Consider the following 19,801-nt stretch of genomic DNA (forward strand, 5'->3'; position numbering starts at 1 on the left):
AATTTTAGAATTTTAGAATTTTAGAATTTTAGAATTTTAGAATTTTAGAATTTTAGAATTTTAGAATTTTAGAATTTTAGAATTTTAGAATTTTAGAATTTTAGAATTTTAGAATTTTAGAATTTTAGAATTTTAGAATTTTAGAATTTTAGAATTTTAGAATTTTAGAATTTTAGAATTTTAGAATTTTAGAATTTTAGAATTTTAGAATTTTAGAATTTTAGAATTTTAGAATTTTAGAATTTTAGAATTTTAGAATTTTAGAATTTTAGAATTTTAGAATTTTAGAATTTTAGAATTTTAGAATTTTAGAATTTTAAAATTTTAGAATTTTAGAATTTTAGAATTTTAGAATTTTAGAATTTTAGAATTTTAGAATTTTAGAATTTTAGAATTTTAGAATTTTAGAATTTTAGAATTTTAGAATTTTAGAATTTTAGAATTTTAGAATTTTAGAATTTTAGAATTTTAGAATTTTAGAATTTTAGAATTTTAGAATTTTAGAATTTTAGAATTTTAGAATTTTAGAATTTTAGAATTTTAGAATTTTAGAATTTTAGAATTTTAGAATTTTAGAATTTTAGAATTTTAGAATTTTAGAATTTTAGAATTTTAGAATTTTAGAATTTTAGAATTTTAGAAATTTATAATTTTAGAAATTTAGAATTTTAGAATTTTAGAATTTTAGAATTTTAGAATTTTAGAATTTTAGAATTTTAGAATTTTAGAATTTTAGAATTTTAGAATTTTAGAATTTTAGAATTTTAGAATTTTAGAATTTTAGAATTTTAGAATTTTAGAATTTTAGAATTTTAGAATTTTAGAATTTTAGAATTTTAGAATTTTAGAATTTTAGAATTTTAGAATTTTAGAATTTTAGAATTTTAGAATTTTAGAATTTTAGAATTTTAGATTTTTAGAATTTTAGAATTTTAGAATTTTAGAATTTTAGAATTTTAGAATTTTAGAATTTTAGAATTTTAGAATTTTAGAATTTTAGAATTTTAGAATTTTAGAATTTTAGAATTTTAGAATTTTAGAATTTTAGAATTTTAGAATTTTAGAATTTTAGAATTTTAGAATTTTAGAATTTTAGAATTTTAGAATTTTAGAATTTTAGAATTTTAGAATTTTAGAATTTTAGAATTTTAGAATTTTAGAATTTTAGAATTTTAGAATTTTAGAATTTTAGAATTTTAGAATTTTAGAATTTTAGAATTTTAGAATTTTAGAATTTTAGAATTTTAGAATTTTAGAATTTTAGAATTTTAGAATTTTAGAATTTTAGAATTTTAGAATTTTAGAATTTTAGAATTTTAGAATTTTAGAATTTTAGAATTTTAGAATTTTAGAATTTTAGAATTTTAGAATTTTAGAATTTTAGAATTTTAGAATTTTAGAATTTTAGAATTTTAGAATTTTAGAATTTTAGAATTTTAGAATTTTAGAATTTTAGAATTTTAGAATTTTAGAATTTTAGAATTTTAGAATTTTAGAATTTTAGAATTTTAGAATTTTAGAATTTTAGAATTTTAGAATTTTAGAATTTTAGAATTTTAGAATTTTAGAATTTTAGAATTTTAGAATTTTAGAATTTTAGAATTTTAGAATTTTAGAATTTTAGAATTTTAGAATTTTAGAATTTTAGAATTTTAGAATTTTAGAATTTTAGAATTTTAGAATTTTAGAATTTTAGAATTTTAGAATTTTAGAATTTTAGAATTTTAGAATTTTAGAATTTTAGAATTTTAGAATTTAGAATTTTAGAATTTTAGAATTTTAGAATTTTAGAATTTTAGAATTTTAGAATTTTAGAATTTTAGAATTTTAGAATTTTAGAATTTTAGAATTTTAGAATTTTAGAATTTTAGAATTTTAGAATTTTAGAATTTTATAATTTTAGAATTTTTGAATTTTTGAATTTTAGATTTTTAGAAATTTATAATTTTAGAATTTTAGAATTTTAGAATTTTAGAATTTTAGAATTTTAGAATTTTAAAATTTTAGAATTTTAGAATTTTAGAATCTTAGAATTTTAGAATTTTAGAATTTTAGAATTTTAGAATTTTAGAATTTTAGAATTTTAGAATTTTAGAATTTTAGAATTTTAGAATTTTAGAATTTTAGAATTTTAGAATTTTAGAATTTTAGAATTTTAGAATTTTAGAATTTTAGAATTTTAGAATTTTAGAATTTTAGAATTTTAGAATTTTAGAATTTTAGAATTTTAGAATTTTAAAATTTTAGAATTTTAGAATTTTAGAATTTTAGAAAAAAATAGTTTGATTTAACCCGATTTCGGCCATTTTCCCTTCTCAGTGCACACCTTGTTGACACTTTTTTCGTGCGATGTTTTTTCTCTCTCTCTCCTGTGCTAGTGCAGTGTGCGTGTGTTTGCCAAAAGTGCGACGTCGAAACGTCAAACGCTGTCCGTGTCTTCTCCGCCCGTGCGATTTCAGAACCGACGCGTCAAATTACGGTCCGGGTAAAAGTATTTTTTTTCGCTCTCCGGATAGTGCCGTAAAAAGCGGTTCCCCGCAGGTGTACGAAGTAGAAGAGTGCTGCCGTAGCAGTGTGGGGTGTTGCGGTTCTCGTTGAATTGTTTGAAAATCGTCGACCAGCTTCCGATCTGTGATGAATCCATATGGTTGTGAGTAGTAGGTTGTTCCGACGCAGGTCCTTCCGCGCGGGGGGACGGCAGCTTTTAGTGCAAAATTGTTACTGTTTATAGTTTAAGTTCATTGATTTGTTCGGGCTAGCCTTTTCTGTTTGTTCCGGAAGCACATTCAAATTTAAGCGATTACATCCGGTTGTTTTGATTTTGCACCTTTTCCGGCTATTCCTCTTATGTGGAAGTGGCAACATTTTGTGTTTTTTTTTCTTCCAAAGTAGCGTTTGCATCCCTATTTGTATTGTTAAGTCTAAATTACTTGTTCTCTTAAATAATAGCAGTTTAGTTAATTGTTCAAAAGTCTTTTCCTGTAAATAATTGGCCGAATCAGCTTTCTGTCTCTGTTCAAATTATCTTCTACATGTCCTCTATTTCTAAGCCAAAACTTTAGTTCTAAGTTCTACCAAAAGATCATAAATCCGCAACATAATGATCATTCTTCCCCGGTTTCTTTCTGTTGTAAATAACATCCCGGTTTATTTCCCTTTAGTTTCTAGCGTCCGGATCCAGCTCGGAGAACGATTGATGTGTTGTTAAGTTAGTGTTCCCTATCTTTCCTGTGCCTCCAACGCGAAACCTCCCTTTACTTCTTAGAGGAAGCTCCCAATTCTGTCTTCTTCCTACTCCTCGAACCGGTTGTGGATCCACGTGTAATTCTGTGTACAGTAGAAGAGAGAGAGGGGGACAGATTCCGGTGGTCAACGACGGTGGGACAGCGCACCAAATCCCAGACACGATCCCATCACAAACCACAAATCCTCAGTTTCCACACACAAATGGCTAACAAGATGGTTGGGAAGGCTAAGTGTAAGTATTTTTTTTCAATTCTTTCCTTACACTCTGTTGTCACTGTTGTTACTGTTACTGTTACCTTGCTACGTTACCGAGGGCAGACTGGACCAGGTAGTATCAAACTATGCACAAATCCCACTCGTTTAGCACCAAAATTACTTGCATTAGGTTACAGTAGGTGGTGTTGAGCAAAATCTCTCACGTGTTTTGGACTAAATCATACCCTCTAAAGAAGAACTTCCTCAATGGAAAATGACAAAAAACATAGCCAACGAATACACCAAATTCAAACAGCAAAAGAAGGTTTAGTTGCGTGCTGGCAGGAAATCCGTCTACAAATCGAATCTTGTGTCCCATTGCAGTGCCCGTTGAGTCGGAGGACGCGCAGAAGCTGCGCTTTCAGGTCGAGCTCGAGTTCGTGCAGTGCCTGGCGAATCCCAACTATTTGCACTGTAAGTATAACAAAACATAGTTTTATCGCAGAAAACCAAAGGTGTCTAAATTACCTCACAAATTTACCTAAGGGTAATATGGACACCTCTACAAAACATTTTCAATTTAACCCAGGTGCAGGTCGACAAAGTTGAGGTCTCAAAAAAGTCTTTTTTTTTTTTGTTGTAGCCGATTCTTGGTGGCCACAATGACCAACTCGGGGTTTGCTAATTTTAGACCAAGAGATCCGTTTTTGGTCAAAAACTGGATTTTTGTGGGATTTTTTAAAGTTTGGGGTCGAAAAGGACTCTAATACCTTATGTGTGATTTATTTTAATACCAAGAGAAGGTTAAACAACCCTTAAAATTTAAGTTGGCTATTTATAGAATCTAGGCCACAACAAGAACTGGCCTAATCACATCGCCGTTATCATTTAATATTTTAAGAAAAAAAATATGTTTAACCTTCGGGAAGTCGCGTGTTTTCGCCTTTCTTACAAGTGCCCTTACAAACTGTGTACAAAGTACACATACGCGACCTCCGGTGGGTTAATAGGTGTCCTAGAATTTTGAAGCAAACACGCGTTTTGCAAACACGGACGTGAACATTATGGATATCTTTTTGTCTTTTTTTTTATTTTTTTAATATATTAATCAAATACTTTGGTTGTGGACGTACAGACATAAATGACGTCATCCACTGTCATTCTGGTTATGTCTATGACATAACTACATTGTTTCCTTGTAACGAGCTGTCATAAAAAAGACTTTCTGTCAAGAAAGGTCACGATGATAACTTTAAAAATTGATTTAAAAATCAAGAGTTCACTCTTTGTGGTTTTTTTTACTGCGTGTAACTTCGCTAAGAAAATAAGCTATATCGTGGGAAATAGCTTTTTTATTGTTTTTTTTTTTATGAAAATAATATTTCAAAGTATAAGGCTTTCTAGGCCAAGTGAAAAAAATAATTTAACCCAAAAATGACGAATTTCTCGTCACAGTGTCCTGATGCAAACAATGATCGAGCTCGAGCTGTCACAGCCCTGCGAAGTATGTTGGCTGACATATCGGGCGGTCAGTTAAAAAAACTAGCTAGTAGTCGCCTGACAAAAAACTTTTGCTAGAAAGAGATAGGAAACCTGATGCAAACAAACGTCCAGCTGTAATGTAAACATACTTTGAATGTGTTGGTAAATTTCTGACTAGAAAGCCTTATCGAGAAATTAAAAGTGAGAGTGTGTGCGTGCAACATGGAGTTAAACTTTTCGAAGTGCCATGGAAAACTTCACAGCAACTTCACAGAGAGTTTAACTCCATGTTGCAGATTTGACAGCTCGATACTGAAAAGGGGCAAGCATTTTGACAGCTGCAACTTTTTTTTTGCAAATTCCGATACAACAAGTAACTATTTACGAACCTCGAAGTGTTGAGAGGTAGCTAGGGAGGTTAGCTAGTGTTTTACACTTCTAGTTCTGTAAAAAAGTTTCCTGAAGCTTAAGAATTTGCCAAATAGTTAAAACTGTCAAAATGCTTATCCGCCCTTTTCTCATGTTGCTTCAAAATATTTTTAAAACATTTTAAAAACTTATGAAATTTATAACATTTAAGAAGTTTAAAAAATTCATATTGATAGTAATTAACGGTTTTGGGGTTAAATATGAGACGAGCACATGAGGTCCCTTAGGGGGATTGCTCCATAGGGCGCACGAGTCTTCCGGAGATTTCTTACACAAACAATTTTTTTTTCACTTTATACTTGCCGGAAACGTCACTTTATCAGGGGAAATTAACTGGAACAAGATATCTTTTGAACAACATTTAAAGAAATCAATGAAATTTTAGAATATTTTAAATGATTTAAAATATTTATATTATTTTTTTAATATTTATTAAATTAAATAAATTTATTAAATGCATGTATTTTTTGTTGTTTGAAATTTATAAAATTTATAAAAATTATCCAATTGATGTTTTTTTTAATTAAACAAATTATTCTATACTTAACAATATAAGACTTTTTTTTAAATATTAAATTGAAGAAATTGAAAAAATCTAAGAAATTTATAAAAAAATTAAGAAATTTAAGAAATTTAAGAAATTTAGGAAATTTAAGAAATTTAAGAAATTTAAAAAATTTGAGAAATTTAAGAAATTTAAGAAATTTAAGAAATTTAAGAAATTTAAGAAATTTAAGAAATTTAAGAAATTTAAGAAATTTAAGAAATTTAAGAAATTTAAGAAATTTAAGAAATTTAAGAAATTTAAGAAATTTAAGAAATTTAAGAAATTTAAGAAATTTACGAAATTTAAGAAATTTAAGAAATTTAAGAAATTTAAGAAATTTAAGAAATTTAAGAAATTTAAGAAAATTTAAGAAATTTAAGAAATTTAAGAAATTTAAGAAATTTTTTAAAAATTTAAAAAATTTATGAAATTTTAGAAATTTTAAAAATTTTAGAAATTTTAGAAATTTTAGAAATTTTAGAAATTTTAGAAATTTTAGAAATTTTAGAAATTTTAGAAATTTTAGAAATTTTAGAAATTTTAGAAATTTTAGAAATTTTAGAAATTTTAGAAATTTTAGAAATTTTAGAAATTTTAGAAATTTTAGAAATTTTAGAAATTTTAGAAATTTTAGAAATTTTAGAAATTTTAGAAATTTTAGAAATTTAAGAAATTTAAGAAATTTAAGAAATTTAAGAAATTTAAGAAATTTAAGAAATTTAAGAAATTTAAGAAATTTAAGAAATTTAAGAAATTTAAGACATTTAAAAAAAATTTAAGAAATTTAAGAAATTTAAGAAATTTAAGAAATTTAAGAAATTTAAGAAATTTAAGAAATTTAAGAAATTTAAGAAATTTAAGAAATTTAAGAAAATTAAGAAATTCAAGAAATTTAAGAAATTTAAGAAATTTAAAAAAATTAAGAAATTTAAGAAATTTAAGAAATTTAAGAAATTTAAGAAATTTAAGAAATTTAAGAAATTTAAGAAATTTAAGAAATTTAAGAAATTTAAGAAATTTAAGAAATTTAAGAAATTTAAGAAATTTAAGAAATTTAAGAAATTTAAGAAATTTAAGAAATTTAAGAAATTTAAGAAATTTAAGAAATTTAAGAAATTTAAAAAAATTAAAAAAATTAAAGAAATTTAAGAAATTTAAGAAATTTAAGAAATTTAAGAAATTTAAGAAATTTAAGAAATTTAAGAAATTTAAGAAATTTAAGAAATTTAAGAAATTTAAGAAATTTAAGAAATTTAAGAAATTTAAGAAATTTAAGAAATTTAAGAAATTTAAGAAATTTAAGAAATTTAAGAAATTTAAGAAATTTAAGAAATTTAAGAAATTTAAGAAATTTTAGAAATTTTAGAAATTTTAGAAATTTTAGAAATTTTAGAAATTTTAGAAATTTTAGAAATTTTAGAAATTTTAGAAATTTTAGAAATTTTAGAAATTTTAGAAATTTTAGAAATTTTAGAAATTTAAGAAATTTAAGAAATTTAAGACATTGAAGAAATTTAAGACATTTAAAAAAAATTTAAGAAATTTAAGAAAATTAAGAAATAAAAAAAAATAAGAAAATTAAGATTTAGGAAATTTAAGAAATTTAAAAATTTTATTTTTAAAGCCATGGTTTGTAAAATTGTTAATTGTTTTCAGTTGAATAGACTTTTATTTCCAAATCTTTGAAGTTTTTCGAAGAAGAAAAATAAAATGCCCCTGGTTTTTCAACATAAATTGTGAAAAATATGTTAAACGGCTTTATGGCGTTTAAACATACTTGTTTCTTTATGTTTTGTTGAAAGCTTGGACATTTTTAAAATTTGGGAAATCTAGGAACTTTTTTATTTTCAGCTGAAAAATAAAAATAAACTTTTCTTATTTTTTTATTTAAAAGAATTCTAGATGTCGAAAATTGTACATATTTCGGGTCTTTTAGTTTAAAGACATGGCCATTTTAGTGTTCGTCAAAATATTACGTAACAAATTAATGGTAGGGGCTGATTTGAAGCAGAAACTGCCATACTTGAATGCAGATTTGGTAATTATAAAACTTTCAACTTTAAAATTTAAGAGCGAGTCCAAGCAAAGCATACCCATTAGGATGTAACAAAAATGACTTTTTGTCGGGCATTCAGGGGTTTGTTCCGGTGGGCATACTGAGCCCAAATCCCAAATATGAGCTTGATTGGACGTAACATGAGCTGGCGCTCCGCCCTTCAATTTTAAATGGGATTTAACCCGTAAAAAAAGATTTTTTCAAAAATGTCAACTTTTGAGGCACTTTGGCCACTGAAGCGTTTACCAAAAACATCACTGGCATGTAGGCCAGATCCTTGCGCATCTTTTGGTATATATAACATTGAAGTTTGGAGCACCCTGGAGCTCGGTACAGACCTTCAAAGTTTGGCATTTTTTCGAAAAATCGGTCCCAGCAAAATCAAATGGCGTCTCGGGCGTCGCGAGACGCGACGCATATCTTTTTTGCCGGAGCCGGTTTTTCGAAAAAATGCCAAACTTTGAAGGTCTGTACCGAGCTCCAGGGTGCTCCAAACTTCAATGTTATATATACCAAAAGATGCGCAAGGATCTGGCCTACACGCCAGTGATGTTTTTGGTAAACGCATTGGTGGCCAAAATGCCTCAAAAAGTGACATTTTTGAAAAAATCTTTTTTTACGGGTTAAATCCCATTTAAAATTGAAGGGCGGAGCGCCAGCTCCTGTTACGTCCAATCGAGCTCATAATTGGGATTTGGGCTCAGTATGCGCACCGGAACAAACCCCTGAATGCCCGCCAAAAAGTCATTTTTGTTACACTCTAATACCCATCTTGCATCGACCTCACCAATCTGCCTGACTTTGTCAGGGGTTTTTTGTACATATAAAACTAGCATCTGCACAGAAAAAAAAAATAATCATGGTAATATTACATCTGGGAAGGGGTACATCTTTTATGTCAGAAAAAAGGTTTAATTTTACCTCTGGAAATGTGTTATTTTACCACTTTTCTGGTGTAATGTCACTTTTTCAGTCTAAATTGAGGTGAAATTACATCATAAAAGAGGTAATATTCAACCTTCCAAAATTACAGCTTCCAAATTTACATTATTTTTTTCTGTGTGGCCAAAATATGAGCACTCTAGGTCAACGGGAATTGGGGCAAATCGGGACACCAAGTTTGGAGGTTCAAAGACATCAAAAATCTTAAAAATGCTGTAACTTAGGCAAAATTCAATTTAATTTCAAAATTCAAAATGCATCTTAAAGGGCTTGAAAAATGCAACAAAATGCAGAGTAGAGCATTCCAATTGGTTAATCTAAAGGGAGTTATTGGCATTTTAGTGAAAAAATAGCATAATTCTCGATTAAATTTTCAAAAGGCCCTATCTGCATAGGAAACCCATGAGGGATAGGTTGTTTTGAAAATTAAATCTATAATTTTCAAACTTAAATAAAAAAGTGAAGTGAGGTGAGATCCAAACGACGTCCCATACAATGGGGTATGCTCTGTTCGTGGACTCGCTCTTAATAACAGGAAAACTGAACCAAAATTGGAAAACCTATGTAAATTGTGAGCGATGGTGATGCAAAATTTGCATTTAAATATTAGATCAATGTGAAATCGAGTGACAATTTTGCATAGGACAACACATAGAAAATCCACGATCAAGTAATCGATTCTATTTACAGGATGGTTACACTTTCGCGATTTTCGCGAATTTCGCGATTTTTGCGGATTTGGTGCGGATTTAGTCAGCGATGGCGCGGATTTTGCGGATTTATAAAACTGAAAAATAATATTTATTCAATTTTTTTTTGCTAATTTAATTCATATAAACAACCTAATCATGTCTTGATTTGGAATTGAGTTCTTTGACAATTTCAAAAATAATTGTTGAAAATTTTGCAAGAATTTTTGTCAATTTGTTATTTATTATTTGTCACATAGCTTCAAAAATGTTATTTGAAAAATATAATCAATGTTCATGAAAAATTATCTTAATAATACATTTTAAATTTCTTGTGTATCTTATTCGACTCAATCTTATTTGGCTCAAACTAAATTAAAAATTCTCTGGTAAAAAGCAAAAAGAACAATAACATAAAAATTAAAAACAAAATTCTAAGCTACAACAAAGTCAAACTTTATAGCTCTCATAAACTTTTTTTTTCAATTTTTGCTAAAGGCTGGTTGTTGGTTGTGAACATAATTTGAAACAACAAACTTTGTTAATATTAAACTTTTGATTTCATTCATATAGTGATCGCCATACAGCGTTCCACGACAAAGATTGGTGCCCTTTTTTGTTTATTTTTAATTTTATAATTTCTTAAGATGATAACTGAACTAAGCTCAATAACAAAATATTCAGTTTGGCATCCCACTAAGAGAAACAACTTGTACTTGGTTTGGCAATTTGTCGGCCTTCCAGGAAAATTAAATATGCTCTCATTTTTAAGAGTTCTATCGATTATTAAATGAACTGATTATTTTTTATTTGAAAGATATATAAAATAAACTTATTTTAATCAAACCTTTGAAGCGATCTTGACAATTCTATTTTGATTTTGAACATAATGTGTATTTATTATTCAAACATAGTTATTAAAAATGACCTCACTTTGATTCCAGACATAAATGAGTATCTCGAATGTTTATTTCTTGATATTTGGTATGAAATTTATTTGCATTGCAGTTTAGTATAGACGAATAGATTTATTTTTTTATGCTTTTTGACGAGCTTTGTTTTTTTTTGCAGTTTTTTATGTAAACCCAAAATCTATTTCACAAATTTTAATTTCTGTTGGTGAAATATAATTTATAAATATTTTCAAAATAGTTCTTACAAAATGAACAATTGAGAAATATTTTTTCTAACTTGTGTGATGGAAGTTTTTTTGTATCTTATAGTTAATTGGTATTAAAAAAAAAAAAAACAAAATTAACGAAAAAAATGTATGGCGCGAATTTCGCGGATTTGAAAAAGCTCGACGCGGTTTTCGCGGATTTGATTTTGGGAAAGTTGTAACCACCCTGTATAATTTTCTTTAAAAAGAGTTATGAAACGTCCTTTGACGACATGTAATTTCTGAGATATTATAGTTTGAAATAGATGCTTTACACAATTTTAGCGACAAAGGCAAAACGTTTGGGCAGTGAAGAACAGCAGAGGGTGGGCCGAATTGGAAGAGTTTCGGGACTCTTGTTTGCTTTGATTGTATAAACAGCTTCAGCAGCTTGATATATTTCAAGTGAAGTATTTAGAATATTTTAATTTCCATCTCGTATGGAAAGCTGCCAAATTTGTATGGTGACTTGAACAGAGGATTAGATTATAAAAAAATGCGTCGTTGGAAAAAGTAATGAATTGGCATAGTTTTTTTATGCAAATAATATGAAATACAAAGGAAAATCGTTTTGCAAAAACTTAAAAATTCGTTTTCAGACATGATTATTGAATATGTCCATCTAAAATACCTTTTTCTGTCCTTTCTTTCCCCATACGCAGTTCTTGCCCAGCGCGGCTTCTTCAAGGACAGCGCCTTCATCAACTACCTAAAGTATCTGCTGTACTGGAAGGACCCCGAGTACGCCAAGTACCTCAAGTATCCGATGTGTTTGTACTTTCTCGATCTGCTCCAGTACGAGCACTTCCGGCGGGAGATTGTGAACGCGCAGTGCTGCAAATTCATCGACGACCAGGCCATTCTGCTGTGGCAGCACTACACGCGACGGCGCACCCGGCTCACCTCGCTCGGCACGACCAGTCTGACGGGGCTGGCCGTCGGCGGTCAACCCGTGGGCGGTGGAGTCCAGGGAACGCTCCTCTCGAACGATCCGGCGATCGCAGCCCTGACGGCGGCCAGCAATAACAACAACAACAACAACACGGTCAACACAAACGCCAACAACCCGGGCGGTGGTGGGCAGCCGGGAGGGCAGTCCGGTGGCGGACCTGGCCAGCAGCAAAATGGTGGCCCAATTGCGCAACAAAATGGGCTCGGAAACAGCACCGGAATGGCCGGGATGGTGCTCGGGGGAGGAGGTGGAGGTGGTGGCACTGGCGGAATCAATCTCAGCGGACAGAAAGTGTCCTAATGTGGCTCTCATAAGAGAGTTGCGCACAGAAGTGAGTGTGAAGAGGAACCTTTTCGGAAAGTTTAAGTTTTCTTGTGTAAAAAGACTGTTTTATAAATATTCTTTGTAATAAAATGCTATAGCGATGTAAACTAGCGTATATGTGAGAAGATGTTGAATTTTTTTTCCGAAAAAAACAAATATATAAAAAATATGCCTACTGCCGAAATGTTTAAAAGAAAAACACCCACGGAAATACCCCCAAAAACAAAAACATTCTTGTGATTTTGCGAAATGGTCCACTGCAGTCTTCCCGAAACGCACGCACTCCGTACACGCCGTACAAGTTTTCAGTGCAGATGAACCTCAAACACACCAGGCTACCATGTTCGAGTTCTCCCCGCACGGAGCACTCAAGTTTACACGCGGTGTAAACACGGGGCACGGGGTGCACACCTCGGGTACAACGCCGTGCGAGCGAAGAGCGTATAAAAAGACGAAAAAAATGACTGCTTCTCACTCTCTCTGTAGCAAACACTGTAGTGTGTCTGCAGCGGAGAATGAAAAACCACTTTACAGATGAGGGAGCGTGAGGGAAATATTTTTGTCTGTTTTCTGCGTCGTCGGCCTGCACGGAGTTTGTACCCGAGGTGCAAGGTTCGGTTTAAACTTGAGGTTCGTGTACGGGTACAGCCTGTACACGGCAGAGTTTAGGTTTGCTTGTACGCGTGCACACGCGGTGCTGGTGTTTGATCGAGTACAGAAAACAGAGAACGCGGTTGAACGCGGTGCATGGGGATCACTGGTTCACTGGTCCACTGTGCATTGTTGCTTCCTAATTACATTTTTAACCCTCTACTACGGGACCATCCATAAACCACGTGGACACTTTTTTGGGAATCTGTTACACCCCCCCCCCCCTTCGTGGACAATTGTCCATACAAAAAAAAACTTTGGATCGTGGACAATCGCCATACCCCCCCCCCCCCCTAAAGTGTCCACGTGGTTTATGAATGGTCCCTACCTAAATTTTTTTTTTCGAAAATTTGTATTATTCCCGTGTTCAGGAGATCATTTTGAGCAACTTTTTTTTTCTACAAAAAACTTTACTTCTCTTATTTTATGTTTTTGTTGTTTCATTTTTAGTAATTTAATTTGCATTTATCTTGTTTAGTTTATGTTTCTTTTTGGTAGTATTTGGCCTATTCTACCACCTCCTATCATTACATTTTGCCTATCTAATTTTTTCATGTTTTTACAGTAACTTTTTCAATTTTTGGCATGTTTTTCACATTTTCTGCTATAAAATGGCACCATTATCATTTAAATTGTAAATAAATGCGTAGAGACATAGTCTGGGGCACTAGAAAAATTACTGCATACTTCTTTTTACTTAAAATATAAGAAATGTTAATAAAAAACACTGCCAAATGACCTAAAAAAATGACATTTTTAAAAACATTGGCAAAGTCACATAAAACAAGTAAAACTTCCAACCCATAAATTTCCTAAAATTTAAAGAGTTGAGCAATTCTCTACGAAATCGGTTTTTTTTTTAGAATTTTAATTTTTGTATTTTTTAATCCGACTGAAACTTTTTTGGTGCCTTCGGTATGCTCAAAGACGCCATTTTGCATCATTAGTTTGTCCATATAATTTTCCATACAAATTTGACAGCTGTCCAAAAAAACGGTGTATGAAAATTCAAAAATCTGTATCTTTTGAAGGAATTTTTTGATCGATTTTGGTTCGTTCAAAAATTACGTCCATTAATAGGGGGAGGGGGGGGGGGTCTGGGGTTTGTGACAGCCCATGTTAAAGGTATAGGAAAAGTGCGTGACAGGGGGGAGGGGGGGGGGTCTGAAATCCCGAAAATCTCTGGACGTAATATTTGAACAAACCCTTTGGTGTCTTCGGCAAAGTTGTAGGTATGGATACGGACTACACTGAAAAAAATGATACACGGTAAAAAAATATTTGGTGATTTTTTATTCAACTTTTTGTCACTAAAACTTGATTTGCTAAAAAACACTATTTTTATTTTTTTTTTTCATTTTTTGATATGTTTGCCAACTTTTCAGAAATTTCCAGGTTGTGCAAAAAATCTTTGACCGAGTTATGATTTTTGCCTTTCTTACAAAAGAAAGGTTTAAGGTTTGCTTTTGGAAAAACGCTTTTCTCAGAAATCTTAAAAATTTCGTGCACGGCGAGGATTCGTCCCAGGAAAAAATCCTATTACTAAATTGAAGGTTTAGATGCGCTCTTTCGATTGAATTTTGGCCCGAAACCCGGAACTCAAAGTCTGATTTTTGAGAGCTCTTTTTCTGAAATACATGAGCGATGTCTGTATCCGCTCTTAAAAATTTGTGTCTTCCATCATTGGAAAACCGCTCGTAAAACCCACAATTTTTATATTTCAGATCTGTAGCCGTGGGGTCGGAGACGAACATTTTATTTTTCGATTCACAATTTTCGACCAGCAAATGTTGTCAAAGCCATTTTTAGAGGTATTTTTTGGACTATTTTACAGATAACACTATCAAATTAAAAGAATTCAGTTTCAAACATCCATTCGAAAACATGCGCCATAAACTGCTTGGGCCCAAAATTTGAAGCTTTTCCAAAATGTATTTCCAGAGATATAGCCATATTAGTGTTTTTCGTCTTATTTTTACCCTATTTTTTCCTATTAAATTTTTGGTTTTATACAAAATCATATACTGAACATCAAATTCGAAGTCCCGGCTCGTTCTCGCTCGAAAGATCGACAAGTCGTCAAGTCGAAGTATAAACGCCAGCACATTTTCGCTTGCGCGTTTTACGCTGCGCGTGAATGTGTGCTTTCTGGCTTCTCATAATAGATCGACAAAGTGCAATATCGATGTATATATTTTTCAAGTTAATCATAGACTAACATTAAAGACTGAGTACCCTTTATTTTTTTCTAATAATGTCAATCCAATAAGTTTTTCTTAATTAAATATAATTATCTTGCGACCCAGAATGTACCTCTGAAATAAAAAAATGGCATTCGAGGTTTAGTCTAAAAAGATTCGAAGCTTTAGGTCAAATTCTCACTGGGTGGTATCATTATGTTTCTGAAAAATTAATTGCACCAACATATTTTTCGGAGTTTCATCATTTTGTAAGAAAGGCTCTATTTCACCTCTGGTGATATTCAATCGGGTTTTTTTAATCAATACTGATTTTTCAAAAAATCAAAATATTGGTCGCAAACATTTTTCAACTTCATTATTCGATGTAAAATCGAATTTGCAATCAAAAAGTACTTTAGTGAAATTTTGATAAAGTGCACCGTTTTCAAGTTAAATCGATTTTTAGTTAATTTTTTTAAAAATAGTCGCAGTTTTTCATTTTTTTAAATTAGTGCACATGTTTGCCTGCTATTGAAAAAAAATATTTTTGAAAAGCTGAGAAAATTCTCTATATTTTGCTTTTTTGAACTTTGTCGATACGACCCTTAGTTGCTGAGATATTGCCATGCAAAGGTTTAAAAACAGGAAAATTGATGTTTTCTAAGTCTCACCCAAACAACTACCATTTTCTATTGTCCATATCTCAGCAGCTAATGATCCGATTTTCAATATTAAAATATGAAACATTCGTGAAATTTTCCGATCTTTTCGAAAAAAATATTTTCAAAATTTTCAAATCAAGACTAACATTTCAAAAAGGTCAAATATTCAATATTACGCCCTTTTGAAATGTTAGTCTTGGTTTAAAAATTATGAAGATTGTGTTCAGTTGATTAGACTTATATTTTCATTAGAATTTTGATGTTCCTTGAAAAAAATTGTGTGTGGACTAGTTTTGAAGGGAGGGCGACATAAATTTTGAAAAAACACATTAAAAAATGAAGTTTGAATTTCATAAACATTTTTTTTTGTTGCATTAAATCCAATTAATACAGTCCAGACGATTATCCGAAGGCCTTGGCAAAATTTCACTTGGGATAATCGAATCAAAGTCTCAGAAAGAAAATGGCAGGAAATTTATTCAGCCTTCAAAACATATTTTTTCCGGGGTGGCTTTCATTCATAAAGTATTTAAAAAAAGAAAAATAACTCCAAAACGGTGCACTTTATGGTAAAGTCTTTACCAAAATATGGTATAGTACTTTTTGATTGCAAATTTGATATAGGTTTTAAGCCTCTCACTCCAGTTGGACCTGGTCGGACCGGGTTCGATCCCAGAAGGTCCCGGTGGCATTTTTCGAGACTAGATTTGTCTGATCACGCCTTCCGTCGGACGTGGAAGAAAATGTTGGCCCCGGTCTAACCTAGAGGTTAGCTCAGTCCAGGTGAAGGAGCCGTTTCCCTCGCCAAGGCTGTGTATCTATAGTGCGAACAATTTGATTTTTGACAAAGAACTTTGTCCTAAGGGCTCTATTCTGGTGAGGTGTCAATCCAGAAAAACATTTATCGAACCATACGACTTGGGGCAATATGGGTATCAAAATTCATGGTTTTTGATACTGGTGATGAAAATGGCCATTTTGATAGGATTGGCCACACCCGGAGTGGCCATGGCCCTGAGGGAAGGTTCTACCGGGGGGACATTTATCGAACCATACGACTTGGGGCAATATGTGTATCAAAATTCATGGTTTTTGATACTGGTGATGAAAATGGCCATTTTGATAGGATTGGCCACACCCGGAGTGGCCATGGCCCTGAGGGAAGGTTCTACCGGGGGGACATTTATCGAACCATACGACTTGGGGCAATATGTGTATCAAAATTCATGGTTTTTGATACTGGTGATGAAAATGGCCATTTTGATAGGATTGGCCACACCCGGAGTGGCCATGGCCCTGAGGGAAGGTTCTACCGGGGGGACATTTATCGAACCATACGACTTGGGGCAATATGTGTATCAAAATTCATGGTTTTTGATACTGGTGATGAAAATGGCCATTTTGATAGGATTGGCCACACCCGGAGTGGCCATGGCCCTGAGGGAAGGTTCTACCGGGGGGACATTTATCGAACCATACGACTTGGGGCAATATGTGTATCAAAATTCATGGTTTTTGATACTGGTGATGAAAATGGCCATTTTGACAGGATTGGCCACACCCGGAGTGGCCATGGCCCTGAGGGAAGGTTCTACCGGGGGGACATTTATCGAACCATACGACTTGGGGCAATATGGGTATCAAAATTCATGGTTTTTGATACTGGTGATGAAAATGGCCATTTTGACAGGATTGGCCACACCCGGAGTGGCCATGGCCCTGAGGGAAGGTTCTACCGGGGGGACATTTATCGAACCATACGACTTGGGGCAATATGGGTATCAAAATTCATGGTTTTTGATACTGGTGATGAAAATGTCCATTTTGACAGGATAGGCCACACCCGGAGTAGCCATGGCCCTGAGGGAAGGTTCTACCGGGGGGACATTTTTCGAACCATACGACTTGGGGCAATATGGGTATCAAAATTCATGGTTTTTGATACTGGTGATGAAAATGGCCATTTTGACAGGATTGGCCACACTCGGAGTGGCCATGGCCCTGAGGGAAGGTTCTACCGGGGGACATTTATTGAACCATACGACTTTGGGCAATATGGGTATCAAAATTCATGGTTTTTGATACTGGTGATTAAAATCTTCATTTTGACAGGATTGGGCACACCCGGAGTGGCCATGGCCCTGAGGGAAGGTTCTACCGGTGCCACTGATTGAATAAATTTAATTAGAATTAATTATTCTGGATTAAATAAATCGGCAAAGAATTAAAAAATATAAATAAAAATAGCATGATTTTTAGAGTTTTGTACAAAGTTCTTTGTCATATTGGTCATGTAGAACATAACCACCTGCACCTTTTTTTTTATAATTTGCAAAAATTTAGAGAACAACCTACTCTATTTTGGTATTTTTGAAAGAAGCAACCTTTTTCGCAAAAATAAAGGGTAATTTGGGATCATTCAGTATCTACCTTCTAAAAACTTAAACATGCATTTTCTACTGTTGCATTGACCAAAAAGGCACTAAATTCTTGGGTAGGGTAAAGTGACCTGAATTCATATTTCCTAAGCCTTAGTGCCAAACTGTGAAAAATTGCAACTTTTAAAATAAATGTTTGTCAAAAAGACACGTCCTTCGCCGTTTTTTTTTTGCAACATCAGTTCAATTACGCAAACGCAAAAGAAAGTTTGATTGATGTCATAATAACATATTGTGTCGCTTTTAATTCCGTCTTTTCCATAACAGAAACAAATGAATGAATAACTGCCCCCAGTTAGGCGCTTCATTTCATAATTAACGAACTGTAAACGAAGCAAAAACGACACTCTGCTGTGATTGCGATGTCGTTAGTCGTGGTACACAACTCAACCCGTCAAGGTTTATCGAAAGGGAAAAGTTCGTCCATCGACCGAAGCTGGAAAAAAGCAAGCAGCAAAACTGCATTCTGCTCACGTTTTTCCCAGTTCGGTACATCATCATTTATTGGGCGAAAACAAAGGTGTCACGTTTTGCCAGTTTTTCCATTCCACGTGGCATTTGGCATCTGTAGGAAGACACTCGACATTGGTGCATCTTTGGAACAACCTACCTCAAACCATGCAACATTAGGTCATCTACCAACGAAAGTGAAACCGAAGAAAGTAATGACATTCTGTTAGATGTTGATGTTAAAGGGTGGCTGAGGACTTGCACAGAAAAAGGAGAAAAGAAAGAAAACAGGTGGTTTGCTGTTGCAATTGAAGAGCACTTTATGGGAGGAAATAAGCACTAAGAGGCAATCGCAAGCGAAAGTATGCAAAAACACTTGACCTTGTTGGCATTGCCTTTGAATTTTAAGTAAGGTATAATAAAGAAGCATAAGTATTTAACACAACACCTCTTTTGGATCCAGACAGCGAATGACTTTTCAAGTTTTAGTTGTACTCGAAGCCTTCCTTTTATTAAAATGGATAAATCAGTTATTCAAATGAATGTCATGCTCGTGTCATATTTTTTTAAGCATCGAGGGAAAAAAGTTACCGATCAATTAAAGAAATATTACTATTAAAACGTTAGAAGAAAGTCTGTTTTTAGAAAAGTTATTATATTGAACTTCCCCTGTTATATTGAAAAATTGAGTGATATTCGAAAAATTATTTGAAAACATTAGAGATTAATTGAAACACAGTTTCATATTTGACTAAAAAACAGAAAACGGCGTTTATACACAAAATTCTTAATTCATGCAGTTCAATTTTTGGCGATTTCTCTTTTCCAACAAAGCTAAAATTTCTAGTTCTTGAAACATCCGATGGTGTTTCAGTTAGAATGTATACTGCCCATGTTCGCATAAATGTCCCATATGCAAAATCAGCAAGCTAAAAAAAACGCATTTGAAGTTTGTCCCTCACATATGGCTTAAGTTTTCGTAAAAAACTGGATTTCTTCTTGATTTCTAGAAAAAGGTAATGGATGTTGTAGGTTTTTTTTTGGATTTTGGACCAATCTGTATCAGTAACTCAAAAGCGATGAAAAATGTATATGGGACATTTATGCGATAAGGAGCAGTATAGTAGTGTATAGTAGTATTATTGAATAGGCCAGTTTCAGGGTTTTGCTTTGATTTAATTTTAATTTATTTAGACGAGTTTTTAAATGTTAGGTTCGAATCCTTTAATATCTGAACAATAAAAAAAAAGAATGGCGATACAAAAACATGAGTAATAAATTTTGAAAGATTTTACTAATCTGTTTCATGATTCTCTTAATAATCTTGAAATCAATAATTTTATTTTATTCAATGTGCATTCAACCTCGACTCTAACCAACACACTTTTTTTTAATTAAA

General features: G+C 32.0%; 1 protein-coding gene across 4 annotated transcripts; it reads left to right on the top strand.

The window, feature by feature from the left end:
- The first annotated feature begins 2,415 nt into the window (after positions 1-2,415).
- On the top strand, positions 2,416-12,136 carry LOC120424405 (mediator of RNA polymerase II transcription subunit 31). Of its 4 annotated transcripts, none has more exons than XM_052710639.1 (4): positions 2,417-2,657; positions 3,162-3,478; positions 3,826-3,915; positions 11,408-12,136. In XM_052710639.1, the coding sequence occupies exons 2-4, from the start codon at positions 3,448-3,450 to the stop codon at positions 11,995-11,997; spliced, it is 711 nt and encodes a 236-aa protein (XP_052566599.1). In that variant the 5' UTR covers positions 2,417-2,657; positions 3,162-3,447; the 3' UTR covers positions 11,998-12,136. The 4 variants fall into 4 exon arrangements, with proteins under 4 accessions (XP_039444442.1, XP_039444441.1, XP_052566599.1 ...); XM_039588505.2 differs by having other exon boundaries at positions 2,417-2,650; XM_039588508.2 differs by lacking the exon at positions 3,162-3,478 and having other exon boundaries at positions 2,416-2,657.
- Positions 12,137-19,801: the final 7,665 nt, after the last annotated feature.

The sequence above is a fragment of the Culex pipiens genome, chromosome 3 (assembly GCF_016801865.2).
Source record: "Culex pipiens pallens isolate TS chromosome 3, TS_CPP_V2, whole genome shotgun sequence".
In the NCBI taxonomy this organism is placed as follows: Eukaryota; Metazoa; Arthropoda; class Insecta; order Diptera; family Culicidae; genus Culex; species Culex pipiens.